The following is a 19,040-nucleotide window of genomic DNA, read 5'->3' on the forward strand; positions in this document are numbered from 1 at the left end:
GGATGTAGTGCTCAAATCGGAATCAACACAAAGCAATAAGGTTTAAAAATTGAGTCTCGCTGAGCTGCCAAAAACGTCCTCACGCGTCGTCTGTTTCAAATGCAGCCTTGTTTTTCAACTCAGCAGGAGAAACTAATATTGTGGTGACATCATTTCACTTCTTCAGCGACTGCAGTTCAACTTAATTACCCCATTTTCTACAATTGGTTTAATTTCTTTTATACAAGAGAGTTGCAGGTGAAATGATCTCAGCTCTAATGGTGAAATCTTAATCGTATACAGAATATCTTTCTTCACGGGGAGACAAACAACAATGAATTAATCCTGCTAATGAGTTGAGCCTGTGAAGTCGTGATCTGATACGTCTCATTCCTCTCCACTGTCATCCACAAACTATTTAAAAACACATCAGTGAGCCGCACTGTCAGAGTAGGTGACATGTTACTTCATTATCACAAATGCACACACACGCATACACGGCCGCACGCACATACACACACATACACAGTAGTTCAGTGTAGTTTAGTCCATGCACTGTCCTGCTGCTGTAAATAGTCAAATCACCAAATTTGAACCATTGAAAAATATCCACAGCAGAGGTACAGTTTTCTCCTGTTCTAAGCTACAATTCCCAGCTGTGTTCGGTAGGAAATTACTGATTGATCAAATAAAATTAGATACTTGTCAGCTGTTTTAAACACTTTACATCTCCAATAGGAACCTATTGTACGTAGTATTGAGAGACGGACCAATACGTTGATGGTTTAGGTCTTTCCCTGGGATGTTTTGTCAAACAAAATAACCATTTAAACTTATAAACTGTAACATTTCGCCATTGAAGTGTCTAAAAATGACCAAACCTAAACTTATATTTGTGAGTTGTGTTCTTACATCATCTCAAAAGTCTCCATCCATTCTCAAACCTACAGAAATGAGTGATTTTACTGATGGTAATGGTCCAACTTTACCTCTGCAGATAATTTGGCTTCCTGTAAAAAACCACCTGAACAACTGACTCCAAACAAGAAAAAGCAGTGATAAAGACAACAACTCCCATGATTCCATGCCATATCATAATATTACCCAACTCCAAATTTTTATTATTGATTGATTGAGAGACTGTGTGAAATAGAATACAACAAATGATCACCATCATTCAGGTTTGGGCTGCTTTAAAACATCGTATTATTGTCATTAGTATTATTATTACCCAGTTGATCCTTTGGTGAAGTTGAGTGGAGTTGGCCTGCACCCTGCACTAAGACTACACGCTCTACTAAGAGATGCAGATGCTGACACCCACGCAGCTCTCATATTATTGCCTTCTTGCTGCTGATGCAACACAACCAGATTAGAACCAGGCAGAAAAACAGAGTTGCCTTCGCCCTTCTGATTTATTATCTTAAAAGCTGTTTTGTCTACAGGAAGAAAAATAAAAAAATGTTTGTATGTTAGAGTGCATGTAGTGAAGCCTCTGTGTGTGTTGTGTTACAACTGCACTGTTAGAAAAACAACCTGTGAGCACTGCTGGCTCCGTGCTAATGAATAAGCATAATCCTGCAGAAAATGTTTGCAAAAGACAAAACAGGCAGGTGATTAGAGGGAGGAGGGGCACATCTCTTATCTGTGAATGTGATCTCATTTTTATAGGCACATTTTCCATTATGGTTTTTCTTCCAAATCTTTATCTAAACAGCTCATCGCACTCGAGTTAAATATGTTTTTGTAGATGGCCTTCAGTGCTTGAGTCCAATTTGCAATTGCATTAGCACCTTTGTGACTTTGCACTTCTCGTTATGACTTGAGTGTAGTTATTTTTTTTAGGATATGCAAATTGTTGCATTTAGTTCTCTTGTATTTGCCACAGAGCTGCCATCTCAACCTCGTGCTAACAGATTTGTATTCTCAGTGGGACGCCATCTTTAGATAAAGGTGGTCTTTGATGGTAAAATCACTTTCATTAGGTGCTAGCGCTGTGACCAGCAGCATTCATTTAGCCTAGATAAAATGCATAATGGGAGACGTAAAGTAGGTTGTTTCTGGAATAGTAACTCCTTGTGCTGAAGGATAAATACAGTAAAGATGCGCCCTGAGTGAGAGGATGTGTTCTAATACAGCAGGAAAATATCAGTGAGGAAATCAGGACTGGAGGTCATTAGAAAAATATCTGCATCTCGAAAATACATTGATAAAGCAGGCCAGGGCGTTTTTTTTTCTTCCAGATATTAGATATGCATGCTGTGCAACATGTCCTTAGGTGCTCTGCTGGTTTTCACTCTCATTTGCAGTAGAAATCGTTAAATTCTTTGCACCAGCAAAAAAATCCCAACGTACTTTACATGCACAACTAACAGAATCTTTTTCAGCATCACTGGGTTTAGGACAAAACAAGTAGGTTTTGGTTTGAACTTTTTTAGTGTTTTGCACAGAGATGCACAAATCTACAATTAAGTGAAACTGTTATTCTCATGTCACAGTCTGTTCAATGCGTGGATTGCACCACCATCCTTTCTTTGATACACACATCAGACAGAAAAGCATGAGTCCAGCTCAGTCTTGTGTTTTCTGTCTCGCTGGCTCACCTCCAGGCTTTCTTATACAGTACATTCATGTTTGTGAACTGACAGTAGCCGTGCCATATTGTATCTGACAGCTCCCTCTCTGGATCCTCGGGGATAATAACACACTGTAGCCTTTGGATGTACACTTATAAAACAAAAATGACTGACAATCAAACAACAGGCACGGCCCATGCCAAACACACACAGAGTGCACAGGTTTCGCCAGATAAGCAAATATACTCTTTATTTCAGTTTCATTTACAGATCTTCTATTTATCAAGCGGAAAGAGAAATGCACTGCTCAGGCTTCAACTCATCTGTTTGTCAGGGTGCTGCGGCATGACCATCAGTCTTGAGGAGATAGCGTGTGGACTGATGCAGAAAATGTATTGAAATAGGTTAGATTGATAGAGACATTCAGAAAAGAGAGAAATTGCTAAACCAAACCAACCTCTCTATTTCCCCTTTTCATTTGTGTTATCGTAGATGTTGTGTTATTGAACATGCGTGTGCCGCAGGACGCCTCCTGATTTCATTTAGAGGATCTAATATTTCCTTTGGTTGTCATTGACAGGGTGTAAAGCAGGAACACATTGTTTTTTATTTCCTCTGGTGCTGCCATCATCTATTAAAAGAGTTATTTTTTCAGTTTGACTTGGCCGGGCATTGCCCCCCCCCCCTCTTCAGTGTCTGAGGCCGCGAATGAATGTGGTCGCTTCTGCTGTCACTTTCTGCACACTTTACCCAGCTCGCCTATTTGAAGTTCTGTCATAGCCAGGCTTTGAACTGCCATTTGTGTTGTAGCCTGCACACTGCTCGTCTCCAGAGCTTCGTCTGCTGTGAAAATTGTCAGAGCCATAGGCCATGTTTTCAACACAGGCTTTTTTCCCCTTTTGTAATAACTAATGCAGAAACCCTGTTTATAGACTGGACACATTCACTCGAGCTCAGTTGCTGCATCCTATTTCAAAGCCCCAATGCCTTTTGTGGCCTTTGGATTTTTTGTTTATGCCTTTTTAATAAATTGTTCAGTGCTGCTTCGACTGATGTACTGAGCCGCTATATATTATGTCTGGTTAATTTTAGAAGCTGTTGCCACCTTTAACATAACCCCAGATCTGTCTCCAACAGTAAAAGCGGGTACCTGCAATTTCTCAATTTGTTTTTTCAGTTATATGCTAATGTGCTGTGTGGGTCACTCACATGAAGTTTCAAAGGATTACATTTATTATTTTCAGACTAACACACATGTATTAAATCTGTTTTTTCCCTAATGCAAAACGAGGGCCTAGGGATATAGGGCCGGATTTACTAAAGGTTTGCGTGTATTAAAACGTGTGCAAACGTGATTGCACGCGCAAACACATGTGGAGCCTGATCTACTAACCGGACGCACCGAGGATTGCGTCCCTCACACGAGCAGAATAGCACGTGTGATCCATTTAGCGTGTTTGCCTTGATGAATATGTAAATATGGGCGTTTCAGCCAGAACGTGCTAAATACTGGGAGGAGTAGATGCAAATAGATTTATTTAGCGCGTGCAATGTGATTTACCAAACCAGGAAGAGATTGCGGTGGCTGTTTTTGCGTCTTTATTCACCACGTCTGAAAACCATGTACTAACTGATACAACTTTGCCAAAACGTATGCGTTTATTGATTTGATACCTGTCAGAGCCCCGTGATCTTACATCTCTGCATTTCCTCACGTCTGGGTCATTCTGTAATAGTTTTTCAGCCGTGTTAAAAGTCTTTTACGCGCCGTTACGCACGGGGCACGTCAGTCCTGCAGTGCGCTCCTCTCCTCTCCTCTCCTCTCCTCTCCTCTCCTCTCACCTGGCTGCTCAGCTCCGTCTCTCAGTCCCGGTCCCGGACTGAGACACGTCACCGCTGCCTTCACCCGTGTTTGATCCCTCTGGTCCGTGGTCAGAGCGTTTAGATCCGTGTGTCCCACCTGAGCTCTCTATTAATCCACTCGATCATGGGCGGCACACACACACACATATTACAGGTGTGTGATTGTCGCTGCAGCTGCTGCCTGTTAGTCACTATGACGAGTTGGGCCCTGTAGCGATTTGTGTTTATTTATCTAAACAGAGCGCGAGAGAGATGAACACACATGCTGTCATTATGCATCGGATCAAATGTCATTCTGTCCCTTCGTCCATCCAGCTCTCTGTCCACTCTCTCCATGGCGGAAACGATTACACGCGCAAAACCCTCATTTACATATTGCGGTTTGCACGTGTTTTCATTTAGCGGGTTACTCTTAGTAGATCACCTGTTTTGCGTGCACTAACCAAACTCGCAATATTATAGCGGGCGCAAACAATATAGCGTCCGCTATCTGAGATCTTAGTAAATCCGGCCCCAAGAGTAATCTATTTGTGATTTGATGTAGTTGTACATTGGCCCTGAGGACTCATAAGCTACACATACTGACAATAAAAACTGATGCACCAGCCAGGACACACTTGTTGTTTGAAGCTTTTTATTTACTTTCAATAGTGACATAAAAATGCAGGGTTGTAAGGGAGAAAGAGAGAGAGAGAGGGAGACAGAGTGTGAGAGAGATTGACTGGGTTGGACGAGCTGCAGCCTTCATGGTGCATGCTGTGCCCTCCCACCCCCCAACTCCAACCCCACCCAACCCTCAGGTTTGCAGAGTATTGGGCTTCTAAATAAAAGTGACTTGACTAAATGTTCTCCTAATTCCACCATGTTTATGTGACTGCTGTAAATACAGTTTTATGCAGATTAAGACTTTGTAAACAAGACAGATGATCAACTGATAAGTTATGATACATTTCTTTAGAAGAAACCATCTGCCTACTCATGAATGCATCAGCAAAAATAACATGGAATACAATTTAACAGTGTGAAAACTCAATTTACTGCATTTACATCCACATCAGAGCAAAGTGTTTTGCAGTATATGTTGCTGCTACGTCTTAGCCTCTGTTCCAGATGTCCTTTATGCTGCTTTGTTTTCTCTCAGTATGAAAGTCAACAAACAGGCTGCTGAGATGTGTTTGATTTGTGTTATGCATCATAATGAACATCAAGTCTAAATCCATTTTGATCAAAGTTCTATTAGTGGTTTGAGGTGGTGCATTAATGACTTCCAATTAATCTGCACTTTAACTGCATTATCATGCAGCTGCAACATTTACAGACATTAATGTAGACTGGATGTTCACTTTAACTTTTCCTCACCTGAACTAGTTTCAAATGCCTGTTGAGTGATTTTAATGTGACACACAGACAAATGGAAACCAGTCTCTGAGACAAACAGAAAGTCAAAATTTACTGTAGGAGTTACTTTCTGCAGTGGAAAAAAGAAATGCCTGGTAATACCGTTGAGTTGGAAGCAATAGTTTTCTTTCTTTTGTTTTAGCATTTGGCAGCTGAAGCTTCAGATATTTTTCTCTGGAGGTCTGAAATGCCAAATTAGTGACATACTACAAGGTATCTAGTTTAAAAGCATTTGTTTGAAATCTGGTCAATAGATGCAATTGGCTTTTCTGCAGCTGCTTTTCAAGACATAAATCAGCAAATGCAAACAGATGTTTTGCAACCAGTGTTGGTTTACTGCCACCAGCAGAGCCCTGGCTCTGATGCTCTGATGCTTTTGTACCTCAGACTTGATAGTCACGGCATGTCTCCGGTATGTAGCTGACGCTGTGCTTGTTAGCCTAATAACAACCACAGCTGGAGTGGCTGCTAATGACTGGGACCTCTAGGAGCCTCCAGTTGATGAAACCAACCAACTACGTCCTGTGCAGGAGTCCTATTGTTATGAGAGACCCCAGGGAAAAAATCTTAGTTACTGCAGTGAAGGCACAGCACCCGTCTCTGTAATGGCTGGGTGAGCTGCTGGTGAGACTTTTGCAGCTTCAAGTGCCACCAAACATGCACCTTCTACTTTGTTTCCCCCTGAGCACTGAGCCAACAAGCTGTCTGCTGTACCAGTGGTCTCCCCCACTTCTGGCAATAAACATATCTGGGGGTTGTAACATTACCTTAGCTGAGGATTTTATTTGTGAAATGGAAAGCATACTGTTTCCTAAAAATACTTTGATCATAAAATATGCTGTGTTGATGATAAGGAATAAAGTTAATTGAATCCCTTAATATTTTTGCCAATCTCCACTGGCACTCGCTCAAAGATCCAGGCTATGCACCTCATTTGAACTGCAAAACTTTATCATTTATGCACAGTGCTCAGTGTTTACAAGTGATGATGAAACGAGGACACCCCGAGCTCAGAGACCAAGTCCAAATGTTTCCACTTCACCACAGCACAACCAATCAGTGAAGCTCTTATTAGCGTGTCCCCGCTTCTTTTGTCTGTCTTATCTGTAAATCTTCCTCACCCTTCACGCCAGCAGGAGCTGCATATATCTTCAACGTCCTTGGATTCCCGTCGTGTAAACACCAGAGGTGGTGAGCACTGTTTACCGCTGCGCATGGCAGGCAAACAGCCGGCTCTGGCTCCTGCACAGCTCGTCCCGTGGGGCCAAACTCACCTTATTACCCTTTTAATTAGTAGGAGCAGTTAATAGTGTCGGCCTCCTCTGCCACCTCAGCACTCTGAGTTCTCCGAGTTCACGAATCCCTCCAATCAATAGCGAAGAGTCGGACTGAGGGAGAGGGAGGAGGTCCTGTTGTGGCAGCAGCTCAGGTGCATTCATGATGGTTTTTGGGGAGAAATCAGACAACATACTATTTTCTTTGAAGAAACCTTTGGGCCTAGTGTAGCAATAACTATTCCTTCTCCCTTTTTATGTGTACATTTGAAGGGATAATAAGGTCTCTGGGTTCCTCATGCACATGCCCCTGTGTCTCCGCTTCCACATTTCCTCTCACTCGAAAATGAATGTAATCAAAAAGCTAAGGGTTTGCTCTGTAGATTCTATTGTGCCCTTATAAGCTTTTATCCCTTCCAACCGCTCGCCCTGTGCTCATTTCTTTTCTTGTTTTGATTTAAAGATGCGGTGGAAGTACTTAGCATTTAGATGACATGCTGCTGGAGAGGTGTGATGGATCAGCGCCTCTTCAGAGGACTGAATTTCCTCGACAGCGCCACAGCCGGTCGGTCGGTCAGTCTGTGGGCCGGTCGGACAGACAGAACGACAGATCGCAGGACGTCAGACTGGGTGGGCAGCAGAATACCAAGTCTGCCTGCCTCGCTGCTGCAGATAGCCTGGCACAGCCGAGAGGAGAGCAGAGACTGCTGGGAATGCCAATGCGATGCTCAGACACCCGTCTCGCCTTGGCTCCTCTGATTGGCTAAACAGACCATTAGCTTCCTGATTATGATTAGCAGAGTCATTATCTACACAAAAGTGGCTCATTCACCAATATTAAGAAGGCAAGGGAGCTTTTTTTCCTCCGGTCAAGGGGAAAACAACGTGTTGTCATGTGTTCTTCTTAAGATGAATGTAGGAGGCGAGAAGTTGTTGTTCACAGAGAAACAAAGTGGAACACTGTTTATCACCCTGCCCTACAGCTAATGTGATAAAAATTTGCTATCTGTGCGATGCCATTGATGGAAGAAAAGAAATGTCTCTCACTCGTTAATGTGGAATGAGGCAGCCATTACTCGCTCGTATTTTCCGGTTGAGGAGAGGAGTGGTGTTCTCAGAGGTCATAAAAACTGGGGGAGAACAAAATAACCTTCATCTTCTTTCATCTCGCCTTAGATATAATTGGAAGACACGCCATCTGTGCTTTTAAATGGACATATGCTGCTTTGCGTCCAAGGCCAATATGCTTAAGGAAAGTTGAATAAAACGTGGGTGAAGGCCAGCCCACTGTTCCTGTGACGCTGACCTTCTTCTGCTTTTCTTTTCCAGCCTTTGCCCAAGGAGCCGTCGTAGGATGCAGAAGAAAACAGCAGGTATGTTGGTGTTCTAATGATTTTTTTTTTTCAGATTTGCATCTACTGTATATAATTTGAAGCTGTAACTTGGGTCGAGCAATTTGACATACAAAGCTAAGCAAAGACTTAACGATCAAAAGCAGAAATGATAACTTCTTGAAGGAAATTTAATGAACAGCAGAAGCTAAAGGTTCAGTGTAATTCAGACCAGGACCGAATCGACCATTAATATCTATTCATCAAGTATTTCTCCAGTGCCACTCTTGCAACTGCGCTTAAATAAAGATCAGGCAGTCCTTAGAAAAGACACAATGATGTCCACCATTTCTCAGGATGCTGCCACTTTGATGTATCAATGCAAAAAAAGAGAGAGAAATCAAAGGGGGTTATTGGATTCGTGGAAATGCATAGGGGTGGAAACTGAAAAGCCCGACTGTGGTTACATCAAAGGCAGAGGTCACTTCAAGTGTCCAAGCTGTCTTTTTATGACAAAAGCAGAAAACTGAACATTGTGGGAGGCTGTTTTTGACAGCAGTGAAAACCTAAAAAGCCAAAGCTACATGGTGAAGAAAAAAATCAATGTTAAAATGTTGGTTGCCTGCCTCACATCACTCCAAGTGGATTTCTGCTTATTAAAAGTTGGCAGTTGGGAGCAGGTAGGGCCAACTCTGTAGGCAGGTGAACTTCACTTCCACAAACATCTTTCTCTCCTCTAAAAAACAAGGAAATCTACTAAAGATTAAACTGAATCCCCCTCCTGAGAACACCAACTGAGTGTCTTTTATATTCTGCAAAACCACAGGCATTTGGAATCTGCATGCTTTATGTCTCCCAGCCAATAGTCTAAGATTGATTTTCCCTCTTCCACCGAGAAAACAAAATGAATCACGCACAATTACCAAGGACAGGGAGAAGAGGGGAATTGGGGGCGTCATAAATATTTATTTGCCAGTCCTGGGAATTTGTGCAATTCTGTGTGGATTTGCCAACTCATATTTAAGTGTCTGAATGATTTATATGGGCAGTCCTGGGTGTCACATTTGTCCACTGTCACCCTGAATCATTTATGTATAACATTTATGGATTTATCCATATAACATATTCATGGCAGAGTTCCATTATCATTCAAATGGGTTTCTTGATCAAATGATGAAAGAAAGAAAGAAGAAGGTTGAAGACCCCTGATCTACATGCTTGTTGTCTTTGTGCATGTGAGAAATGATAATTAACTGAGTCAATGAATTTGTTTCTCTCAAGTAGGGGGAAGACGTGCTGCTGCAGCTTAATGTAAACAGGACAGTTTTCAGTTTGGTATAGTGTGGTAGAAGATGGTGCTCTATCTGAGTGCTGTGATAACTTTGACATGGAGCTGACTCAGGCTTATGAAACAGCAACAGTCTTTTGACTTGTCTTTTTCTTCTGTTCCCCAACAGGCTCATTGATGTGATTCAAACAAGAACCGATGCCAGTCACTACAACCAAACATTGTGTCCATTCACCAATGAGGCTCCAAAACTTTACACCAGACCTGACCTTCTGTAAAAAATAAAAGTAAAATAAAATGAATAAATAAATGAAAAAAAAAACAGAGCTTCTCCAGTCACCACAGTGAAAGACTCTCAGCAGACACTTCTGAGAACTCTCCAGTGAGCAGCATGGTACACCATCGGCATTGAATCTTTACCGCAGTCAAATTCACGGACACATCATAGTGAGTCAAGAAAATCCCTGTAAGGAACAGGTTTGAACAAGTGGGCGGAAAATTCATTGAAGTGCTGTACCTTTTGTTTTTTCGTTAGCCACCGTCTGGTCTGCAGGGGACGGCTCCTTGAAGAGATTTTCTTTTGTACCTTTGTGGCTTGATTTAGACTTTGTCAGAAGGTCTTTCAAAAGTCAGCCCCTTCATCTTCTTTACTGTCACTGCTATGAAGCTGTCCGGGGCGTTGTATCCCAGCCAAGTTTCTTTAATGACAAGCTCGCTGCTAAAGAGTGGTGTCTGTAACTGAGGCTGAGCCAAGCCTCGTCGTCCACCGGACTCCGGCCTTTTAACACCTTTCTCTCATTTGGCTGGATGAAACTTTACGAGGTCGTAGCCTCCAAAATCTCTGCGTACACACTGTGGATAATGTGGATGTGAAAAAGCATGAACATCTATTGGAACGTCGGAGAAGAGACGATACAGACAAATTGACTGTCTTTCCTCTGTGATGGTGAAATGTGGACGTTTTGGATGAATTAGCTTATTACTTGTGTTTTTTTTTTATTATGTGGTGCCAACATAGACTAGAAGAGTAGTTTTTGTCAATGAACCTTGCACATCTTGTACACACCACCGGGAGCAATTAGCAGATGAGGACCCCTGGCTCATTTTAATGGTCTATACTTAATGTGTGTGTGTGCGTGCACAAATTTGCATCTGTCCGTGTGTGAAAATGTATGTGGGTGCTTGTCCGCATGTATGAATGAGTGTGTGTGTGTGTGTGTGTGTGTGTGTGTGTGTGTGTGTGTGTGTGTGTGTGTGTGCGTGCTTGCGTGCGTGCTTGCGTGCGTGCGTGCGTGCGTGTGTGTGTGTGTGCCCATGCAGAGATACACTGTGAAATAAGTCATATCCAATGCATTATTCATACTCTTGTATATTTTTGGGGACACGCCCAGACCTGAGCTCAGAGTCTGGCAAAAAGAAGCATTTGTGATTTTACAGATGTTGGATTCTATTTGAATCTTCGCTGATGACTCCCATGTTGAGCATTTTCTTTTCTTTTTTCTTTCTTGTCATTTATTTAGTACATAGAGATATTTATATTGGGTGGGAAATACTATTGAAACCAGGGGAAAGATCTAAAGTATGTCACATAAGTTAAATTCTGTAATTAAAATCAATTTATGTGTGATTAAATGCAGTTCAGAATCTTGGTCTATTTTCATGTGAAATGTTTTGGCGGCCATTACAGGAGACACTTCCCTCAAAAAGAAAATGTGAAAAGGAGGACAGAATAACATGAACGTCAGTAAGTATATTTCAAAACACTGAATAAAATGAAACACAATCCAAGTATCACAATACAAGACAAGCTGTGGTAATCTTAACTGAGGTGGGTGATGTTTGCAGAGGTGGTTCTGTTAATTTGTCAGTAACACTTGCAACTATACACTATTAAGTAAAGCATTCTTTCAACACTGAAACTAGTTAGTAATACTAAACACAGTTATAAATGTTTCACACTGGATTATTCAGCTCATCTATAATGTGTTTCATAATTGTATTTTCATACTTAAAGCTATAGTGCATAACTTCTGTCGACCCCTAGTGGAATTCTATGTAATTTCAAGATCCCTACCGGCTCTTCCAGGTTGTGTCTGGCAGAAAAGGCTGCGGTCACACAAACATACAGGAATTCAGGTGATATGTTTTAACATCTACAGAAGGAAATCAGCTGGTACTTCACATACAGTACATTTTACTGCAGGATCGACGATTACGGAATGCTGTAGGGCACAAAGGAGGGCTATGCGTAACTCCACACCAAAAGATACACAACAAAAAGTATAAACATATGCTGCAGCTGAATGTGGCGGAGGTTGCCGTGACACAGAAGCGAATGCAGGCAGTGGCCGGTGGCCACAGGTGAATGTGGCTGCAGCTAAGGCAGCGGTCACATAGCTACACGAATAACAGTGGTGAATATTGGCGCAAATCAGCATCTTGGCCATAGTTGCAGTATTCACAGCCAGACCAACTCGCCTTAGCTTACCGGCTAGTGCAGTCTATCAGCTCGATGTAGCATTAGCTCCTCCAGGACCAGCTAGTTCAAGCCAGGTTTCCAGGTCATCCGTTTCCCTGCATGTGGTGCTCAACGGCAGAGCAGCCACAATCTTTTCTGGTCCTTCACAGCGTAGAAACCTGAACTCGGCCCAGCACAATTTGCTGGTATTACGACAAACACCAGCAAAGTGTGCTGTCCTGTTATGGTAACAGGAAGCTTTGCTATGAATGTCTAACAGTGTCTGTCGGTCGCACTGTGGCGCATTCACACATTTTTCAGTCAAACCAGTCATTTCACTCACAAAAGCACTGAATTTTCACTGAGAGAAGCAGCAGCAAACATCAGTCACACTGTGCCGTTCAATGTTAAATTACACAAGTAATAGCAACACATCCTACTCATATCAGCAGTAAAGCGGCATCCGTATCTGCTCTCAGTCTGATTTCAGCTTTCAGGCCTCTCCACAAAGGAAAAACAACACAATTGTAAATGTCTTCTACGTCGGTCATTTTCTTTCTTTGACTGTAATCCTGCTGAACAACCAGGCTTTTCCTGTGTAGTACAGTCCACTTCTGAGCCCTGTCTTGGGTGCCTGTTTCTACCTGTTGCTCCTGCTCCCCCTCCATTCCTGTTATTTCCTGTGTGCCCATGCAGGAATGGCTTAACCAGTGTTGTGTGTTCTCATCTTGTAATGATGGACATTTATTGAAAAAGTTCCGCACTTTAGCTTAAAGGGATATTCCGGCGTAAGTTTAAGCCATGGTCCAACGCACCGTAACACCGAGTTAGACCCCCCCTCGAGAGATGAAGTCTGCTCACCGCTAGCTTCTCCAGTTGTAGCAACTTTAGCAATGACCGCACCGTAACAAACAGCGCAGTATACGGATCCACTATCCACCGATCAAAAAGCCACTTACAGCCACAAATAATGCTCAGAACAGCACCAAACGTCATCAACAGTACAAACAGGGTCCCACCACATAATACGAGGCATCAAACATCTGTTAGCTTTGTCTAGTTTCTATTGAAAAGAGACGAAAACAACTCACCCACTCTGCTCTCAGTTATACGCTATGAAGCAACTTTCCGTGTCCAGCACAGAGTCCAGGCACTGACAACACACGTCCGAGGCCGACTGGCAGCATAAACATCTGTTTTCAGTGGCCACAGATAGTGACCACCACACTGACCATTGATCCCCCCAGGTCCAACATTAGACTCCACTAGCTCTCTCCTTCTGTCACTTTTAGCCTCCATTTCCATCAGCTTGTCTTCAGTAAACTCAAACTGATAGTAGCGCCCATCAAAATGAAACCAGTCGTTGTTGTTCTCAAACTCCATAAACTCAGCCGTGTCCGTGATGTCTCCTTCACTAAATTAGACAGTCTCTTCCGGGCAACGAACGGCGTTGGTCGCGCGTGTGACGTCGCGTCTAATCTCGCGTCTAATCTCGCGCTTGTTTACGTAATTATCTCCGTTCATTTCCCTGTGAACACTCGATAATAACTTTTATAAACTGGTAGGCAAGATACATAGGAACTTTGACTGCATTATATGGAGTAAAACACACATTCATCCTTGAGCGCGGGACTCTACTTCACTCGGTAATCGCCTCCATGCCAGCTGACTACCTGTACAAGCAGACATCACAGATAGGATATGGGGGAATCAAGTGGTCAGTCTGGTGGTCAATGCTTGTCGGTGGCCGCTAAAACCAGATGTTTATGCTGCCAGTCGGCCTCGGTGTGTGTTGTCAGTGCCGGGACTCTGTGCTGGACACGGAAAGTTGCTGCATAGCGTATAACTGGAGCAGAGTGGGTGAGTTGTTTTCGTCTCTTTTCAATAGAAACCAGGCAAAGCTCACAGATGTTTGATGCCTTGTATTATGTGCTGGGACCATGTTTGTACTGTTGATGACGTTTGGTGCTGTTCTGAGCATTATTTGTGGCTGTAAGTGGCTTTTTGACCGGTGGATAGTGGATCCGTATACTGAGCTGTTTGTTATGGTCCGGTCATTGCTAACGTTGCTACAACTGGGGACAGCTCTCCATTTCGACACACCTCTACTTCGAAACACCGCTGTTCCGACACCCCCCACAGCTGTCCAATAAGGTGCTGAACCGCGTGACGTTGTTTACACTCTGTGTTGTGGCTTGTCTGTGAAACGTGCGCTGCTCAGGGACTGGGCAGATCTGTCCCACTTGCTTTCTCCCCGACTCCGTTGTTGGAGATCTCCCACACAGTAAAAGAAATACACTCCCCCGCGCTCGAGCGTGGCCGGACCCGGCTTGAGCTCACAGGGGCGCGAGGCTGCAGCAGCCGCCGCTCGTGCTGACAGTTGACTGAGGGAGATGCTTTGGTTAGGCTTAGGCAATGAAGAAAAGAGTTGGTTAAAGCAGATATCAGTGGAATGTTTTTGTTAATATAAGTCCTAAATAGTCCTATTTTCCGTCAGCAATCACTTACATGAAGTATTTCAGCCTAAACACGAGTCTCTCCGTCACTCTGCTCTGCTGTAACCCGAGGAGAAAATTTTCCTTGTGGGATACAAGTGTTATCCAATGAGGGGAGAGAGAACGGCATGAAGGGCTGTGTGTGCAGCCAAGGGATGCGCGTGAATGTGGTGACGTAGCACGAGGACCAATTGATGCCTGACAAGGGCGGGGGCTGCTAACTCATGGTGCGTTCAAGGAAACTCGTACTTTGTGTTTTTCCTTCCTGTGAAGTCATACCAGTTCGATCTGGTACGAGTTCACGGGTCGGAAGTTACGAGTGGCCGTTATAGGGAACTTTCACAGACAACAGGACGGTAAAAACACGAGCTACGGGTTACCTGGAACGCTACCAAGTCGTAGTTGTGACTTGAAGCTGTAACTTACGGTTTCAAAAGCCTGCCTTGAACACAGCATTAGCCGAAACGGCCGTGCCGCTGTTATCTGCTTTAAGTTTAGTAAAAAGACCAGGTAGAGGCTAGACAGGCTAGAAGCTAATGAACATTATAAGTGATTAATATTAAGTATTTGCTTGTTTTGCAGTTAATTATGCACATGATCCGTTTCGACCCCAAAAAGGATCAATGCGCACTGCGCGCTGGGGGTTTCCCCCAATAGCCTTTTCGGAGTAGCGAGGTCTTAAGAAAAAATAGAAAACCCCGCTATTACGATGAATGGAAGTCTATTGTCGGAAAGGCGGGGCTTCGGAAAGGCGGGGTGTAACCGCTACAACTGGAGAAGCTAGCGGTTAGCAGACTTCATCTCTTGAGGGGGGGTCTAACTCGGTGTTACGATGCATTGGACCATGGCTTACATTTACGCCGGAATATCCCTTTAAAGACCCACTCCCATGAAAATCGTGTTTTTCGTGCTTTTCACATGTTCCTGTGGCATTTTTCTTGTGTTAGAGCACATATCAGCAGAAAAGGAAGTGCAAAATTGCATTTCTGTGTTTTTCTGCCTTCAAACTGCTGTGAACCAATGGCAGACGCAAACTGGCAGTTTCAGGGAGACTGGAGCTGACGTGTCACAGCTCCAGGGGAGGGCACTAGTGCTACAAGCTCCCACCCCGCTCTGCATCTGGCTCAGAGGTGAAAGGCTTGACAGCTCGGTGTAGCTGTCAAGATATAACAGGTATAGCTCACCTGGTAGAGCAGCTTGTACCGTGAGCAAGGACTTTGTTCCAGTCTGGGATTGAATCCCAGTGTGGAGTTTTACGCTAAACGCGCTGAATCTGTAATTGTACAATGTCCAGCTGTCAGCGAGCGGGGGGTGGGGTGCGAGGAGGTGGCTGGGCGGATGCAGAGCAGCGCAGTCTCCGCCCACCCTCCAGAGGCGCATTGCTAATGTGCATTGCCAATGAGCTGGTTTTAAAATGACCAAAAAGGGTCGCGGGAGTGGGACTTTAAATGAATCGCCAGTGGGTCATTTACAAAGTGTCCTTAAGTGATTAACAAACTATTTAGATGCAGACAGAGTTGCAGTATGTGAACCCTTAGGATTTTTGTCTAGTTTTCTGCATTAATTGCTTTGCTTTCCATTGTAAGCCTGAAGTTTGCCACTTCACCACACTAATGGGAAAATGTTTTGTGGACTGATGAAACAAGTCCAATTTTTTGTATTTTTAAAAAAAATTATTATAAATATTATAATATTGAATTATTATTATTATTATTATTATTATTTGCATTGTTTGTACATACTATGGTGTAAAAGGAGAAGTATGTTGGAGGGAGCATCATGGTTTGGGGCTTATTGCTGCCTCAGGGCCTGGCCAGCTTGCCATCATTGAGGGCAAAATGATTTCCAGAGTTTGTCAAGGCATCCTACAGGATAACTAGGAAATTCCAAAGGGTTTACATACTTTTTCTTGCACTGTATATAAATGACATATAGGCCTACTGATGGTTGTTGAGTGTGTTAATAGATGTTTTCTAAAGTACTTAACAAGTAGTAACTACCTGAATTAATCATGAATTGAATATTAAAAAAGTGTATGTTTTGTTTATGTATTAACAAACTCACTGACCATTACATGTTGAAATAATTGTAGCCTAAGTATAAGTGCAGCACAAATGTCCATCTGAATAGGTTGTTAATCATTTACTGTCACGTTATTACTGTAATGATCTAATGAACCACTGGCATCTCTTAAAGGGACAACGAGGAGTTTTGGAAAGCGAAGTGTATTCATACTACATTTACCATGAGCCTCCGCGCACACAGTGAAATTCTTGGACCGGCGCAAGACGGCTGCTGCCAAGATTGTTTTTATTCATCACGAATTAAAGTCAGAGGTTCGAAGACGATCATATACCGTCGTAGTTCTGACCATAAATGGTGATTCGGCGGCGTTATTCCCATGACCCGCCGGGCAGCATCCGCGAAACCGAAAGTAAGGAAACGCTGGTCGGCTCGCCCAGCATTTCCACCAAATAACAAAATAACAATAGAGACAAAACGATATATTACATTATATCGTTATATATTATATCAAATTATATTATTATATTATTATTATTATATTATATTATATCAAAAATGGAGCCATTAACAAGTGTGGGTAGCGTAGATTCATCCACATTAACGTGAGACTTTTTTATAACCAAATAGAAACTCCTCGTTGTCCCTTTAAATAAGCATTAATATAGTGTTACCACTTTTTATCTCTATTGCCATCTTGCTTCTGTTGAGCTGTGAAGTGTGCATGTATAGTAGTAGGTGTGTGTGTGTGTGTGTGTGTGTGTGTGTGTGTGTGTGTGTGTGTGTGAGAGAGAGAGAGAGAGAGAGAGAGAGTTTTCCAGCTTAATGGTGGTTTGTAGTGGAAAAAAATACCAATTTCCACCTGATCCCATACCTTTGATTTCATGCTGCCTTTATTTATCGTTTCTTTGGTTTTCACTCACCGTAAATAAATGGTCTCTTTGATTTGATTCACCTTTAATGCAGGAGCTGCTCCTGCAGTCACACTCAGCAGGGCAGCAACTGCCACATCTCTTGGAAAAAGCTGAAAAAGAACAAGCCTCCTCCTCCTCGACTAGAAAAGTGATCTAAAGGATGTCAGAACAGTAGGTAGACAGTCGTAGCAGCGAGCAGCGGTGAGCCGCTGACCCTGGAGCTCTGATGCAGTGTGCTGGAGGGACCGCTGGACCCCGAGCTGAAGGAGTGTTCTTAAATTGACAGGGCTGTAAAAGCCTTTAGCGCCCCTCAAATGGTCTGAGTGTAAATGCTCCTTTTATTTCACAGTGTCCTTATTTGAAAGAGGCTTTGGGTGAAAACTAGAGAAGGGCAGCTAATTATTTCCCAGATATGACAAAGCAACGACGTCTGGAACAAACTGGAACAAAAAGAAAAGACCTTGTCTTTTCTTGTGCAGACTAGAGTGAAATTGAATAACACTTTCTATGAGGCCCATATGTATGATGTATCATAATGTAGACTTCTCTGTAATACATTTTTTGGAGAGGCATATTAGCTTTGATGTGAAGGATGATTCACAATGGGGTGTGAGGTTATTGAGATAACTCAAAGTGGACTTGTCGAGATGTTTTATTTCAAACTCGGTCCTGCACCAAAAAAAAATTTACTACACAGTAGTTTTGCACTTGCTATGTGATAACAAGTGCAAAATGTATCTTAAACTGTTTTGTTATGATCAAAATGTTGCTTACAATCACAGCACATCAGATAACCTCTTCAACAGGTCTCTGATTACTAATACTTTCCATTTCCAATTTCCCTTTACTCCTCATGAGACCAGCAGCTGCACAAGACAAAGTCAATACACATAACTGAACTCTTAATAATTGAATAGGTCTTTCCAGGAAACCTCAGATAAATCATTAGTCTTTACAAGAACAGTAGAAAAAGTACAAACAGCCTCAGTATGATGAAGTGTTGTGTTCTCCACTTGGTTGTTGGAAGCAGAGATGTGTGGTTTCTGCGGCTGCCAGTATTCCCACTCCACTCCCACTCAGTCAGACATGTTCTCTCTGCAACATCCTGCTGCTGCTGCTGCTGCTGCCTCCGTCCATGTTGAATGTCTGTCTCACTGTCTCAGTTTTTGAATGTGAGCTGCTGTCAGGATCAACAAATGGATAGTAACGACGGTGGTGTCCTGCCATCTGTGATGCAGTGCAGTGTGTTGGATGGCTGGATACCAGAACACCCTCACTTACTTCACCAGAAGCCGACAATGAGCTGTCATGAAGATGATCCTGTGGTGAGAAATAATCACATACTGTGTATTCTTATTGCAGGGAGAAGCAACATCGTCAAACCTTATAATCTTGAAAACAGAGCATGTGTAGTGATGATACTTCATGTAGTTCAGGTTTGT

General features: G+C 42.9%; 1 protein-coding gene across 3 annotated transcripts in view; it reads left to right on the forward strand.

Annotated features, from left to right (window-relative positions):
* The window catches only part of tafa5l (TAFA chemokine like family member 5, like), a 49,090-nt gene extending 39,059 nt beyond the window's left edge, over positions 1-10,031 (forward strand). For all 3 annotated transcript variants that reach the window (XR_015036140.1, XR_015036141.1, XM_085781261.1), the window contains 2 exons: positions 8,420-8,463; positions 9,879-10,031. Coding sequence is in view for 1 of the 3 variants with exons in the window: in XM_085781261.1 (XP_085637387.1) it covers positions 8,420-8,443 (24 nt within the window). In the remaining 2 variants the exon portion in view is untranslated. The remainder of the gene's footprint in view (positions 1-8,419; positions 8,464-9,878) is intronic.
* Positions 10,032-19,040: the final 9,009 nt, after the last annotated feature.

This window comes from Trachurus japonicus, chromosome 7 (genome assembly GCF_045865225.1).
Source record: "Trachurus japonicus isolate A0001 chromosome 7, Traja_1.0".
In the NCBI taxonomy this organism is placed as follows: Eukaryota; Metazoa; Chordata; class Actinopteri; order Carangiformes; family Carangidae; genus Trachurus; species Trachurus japonicus.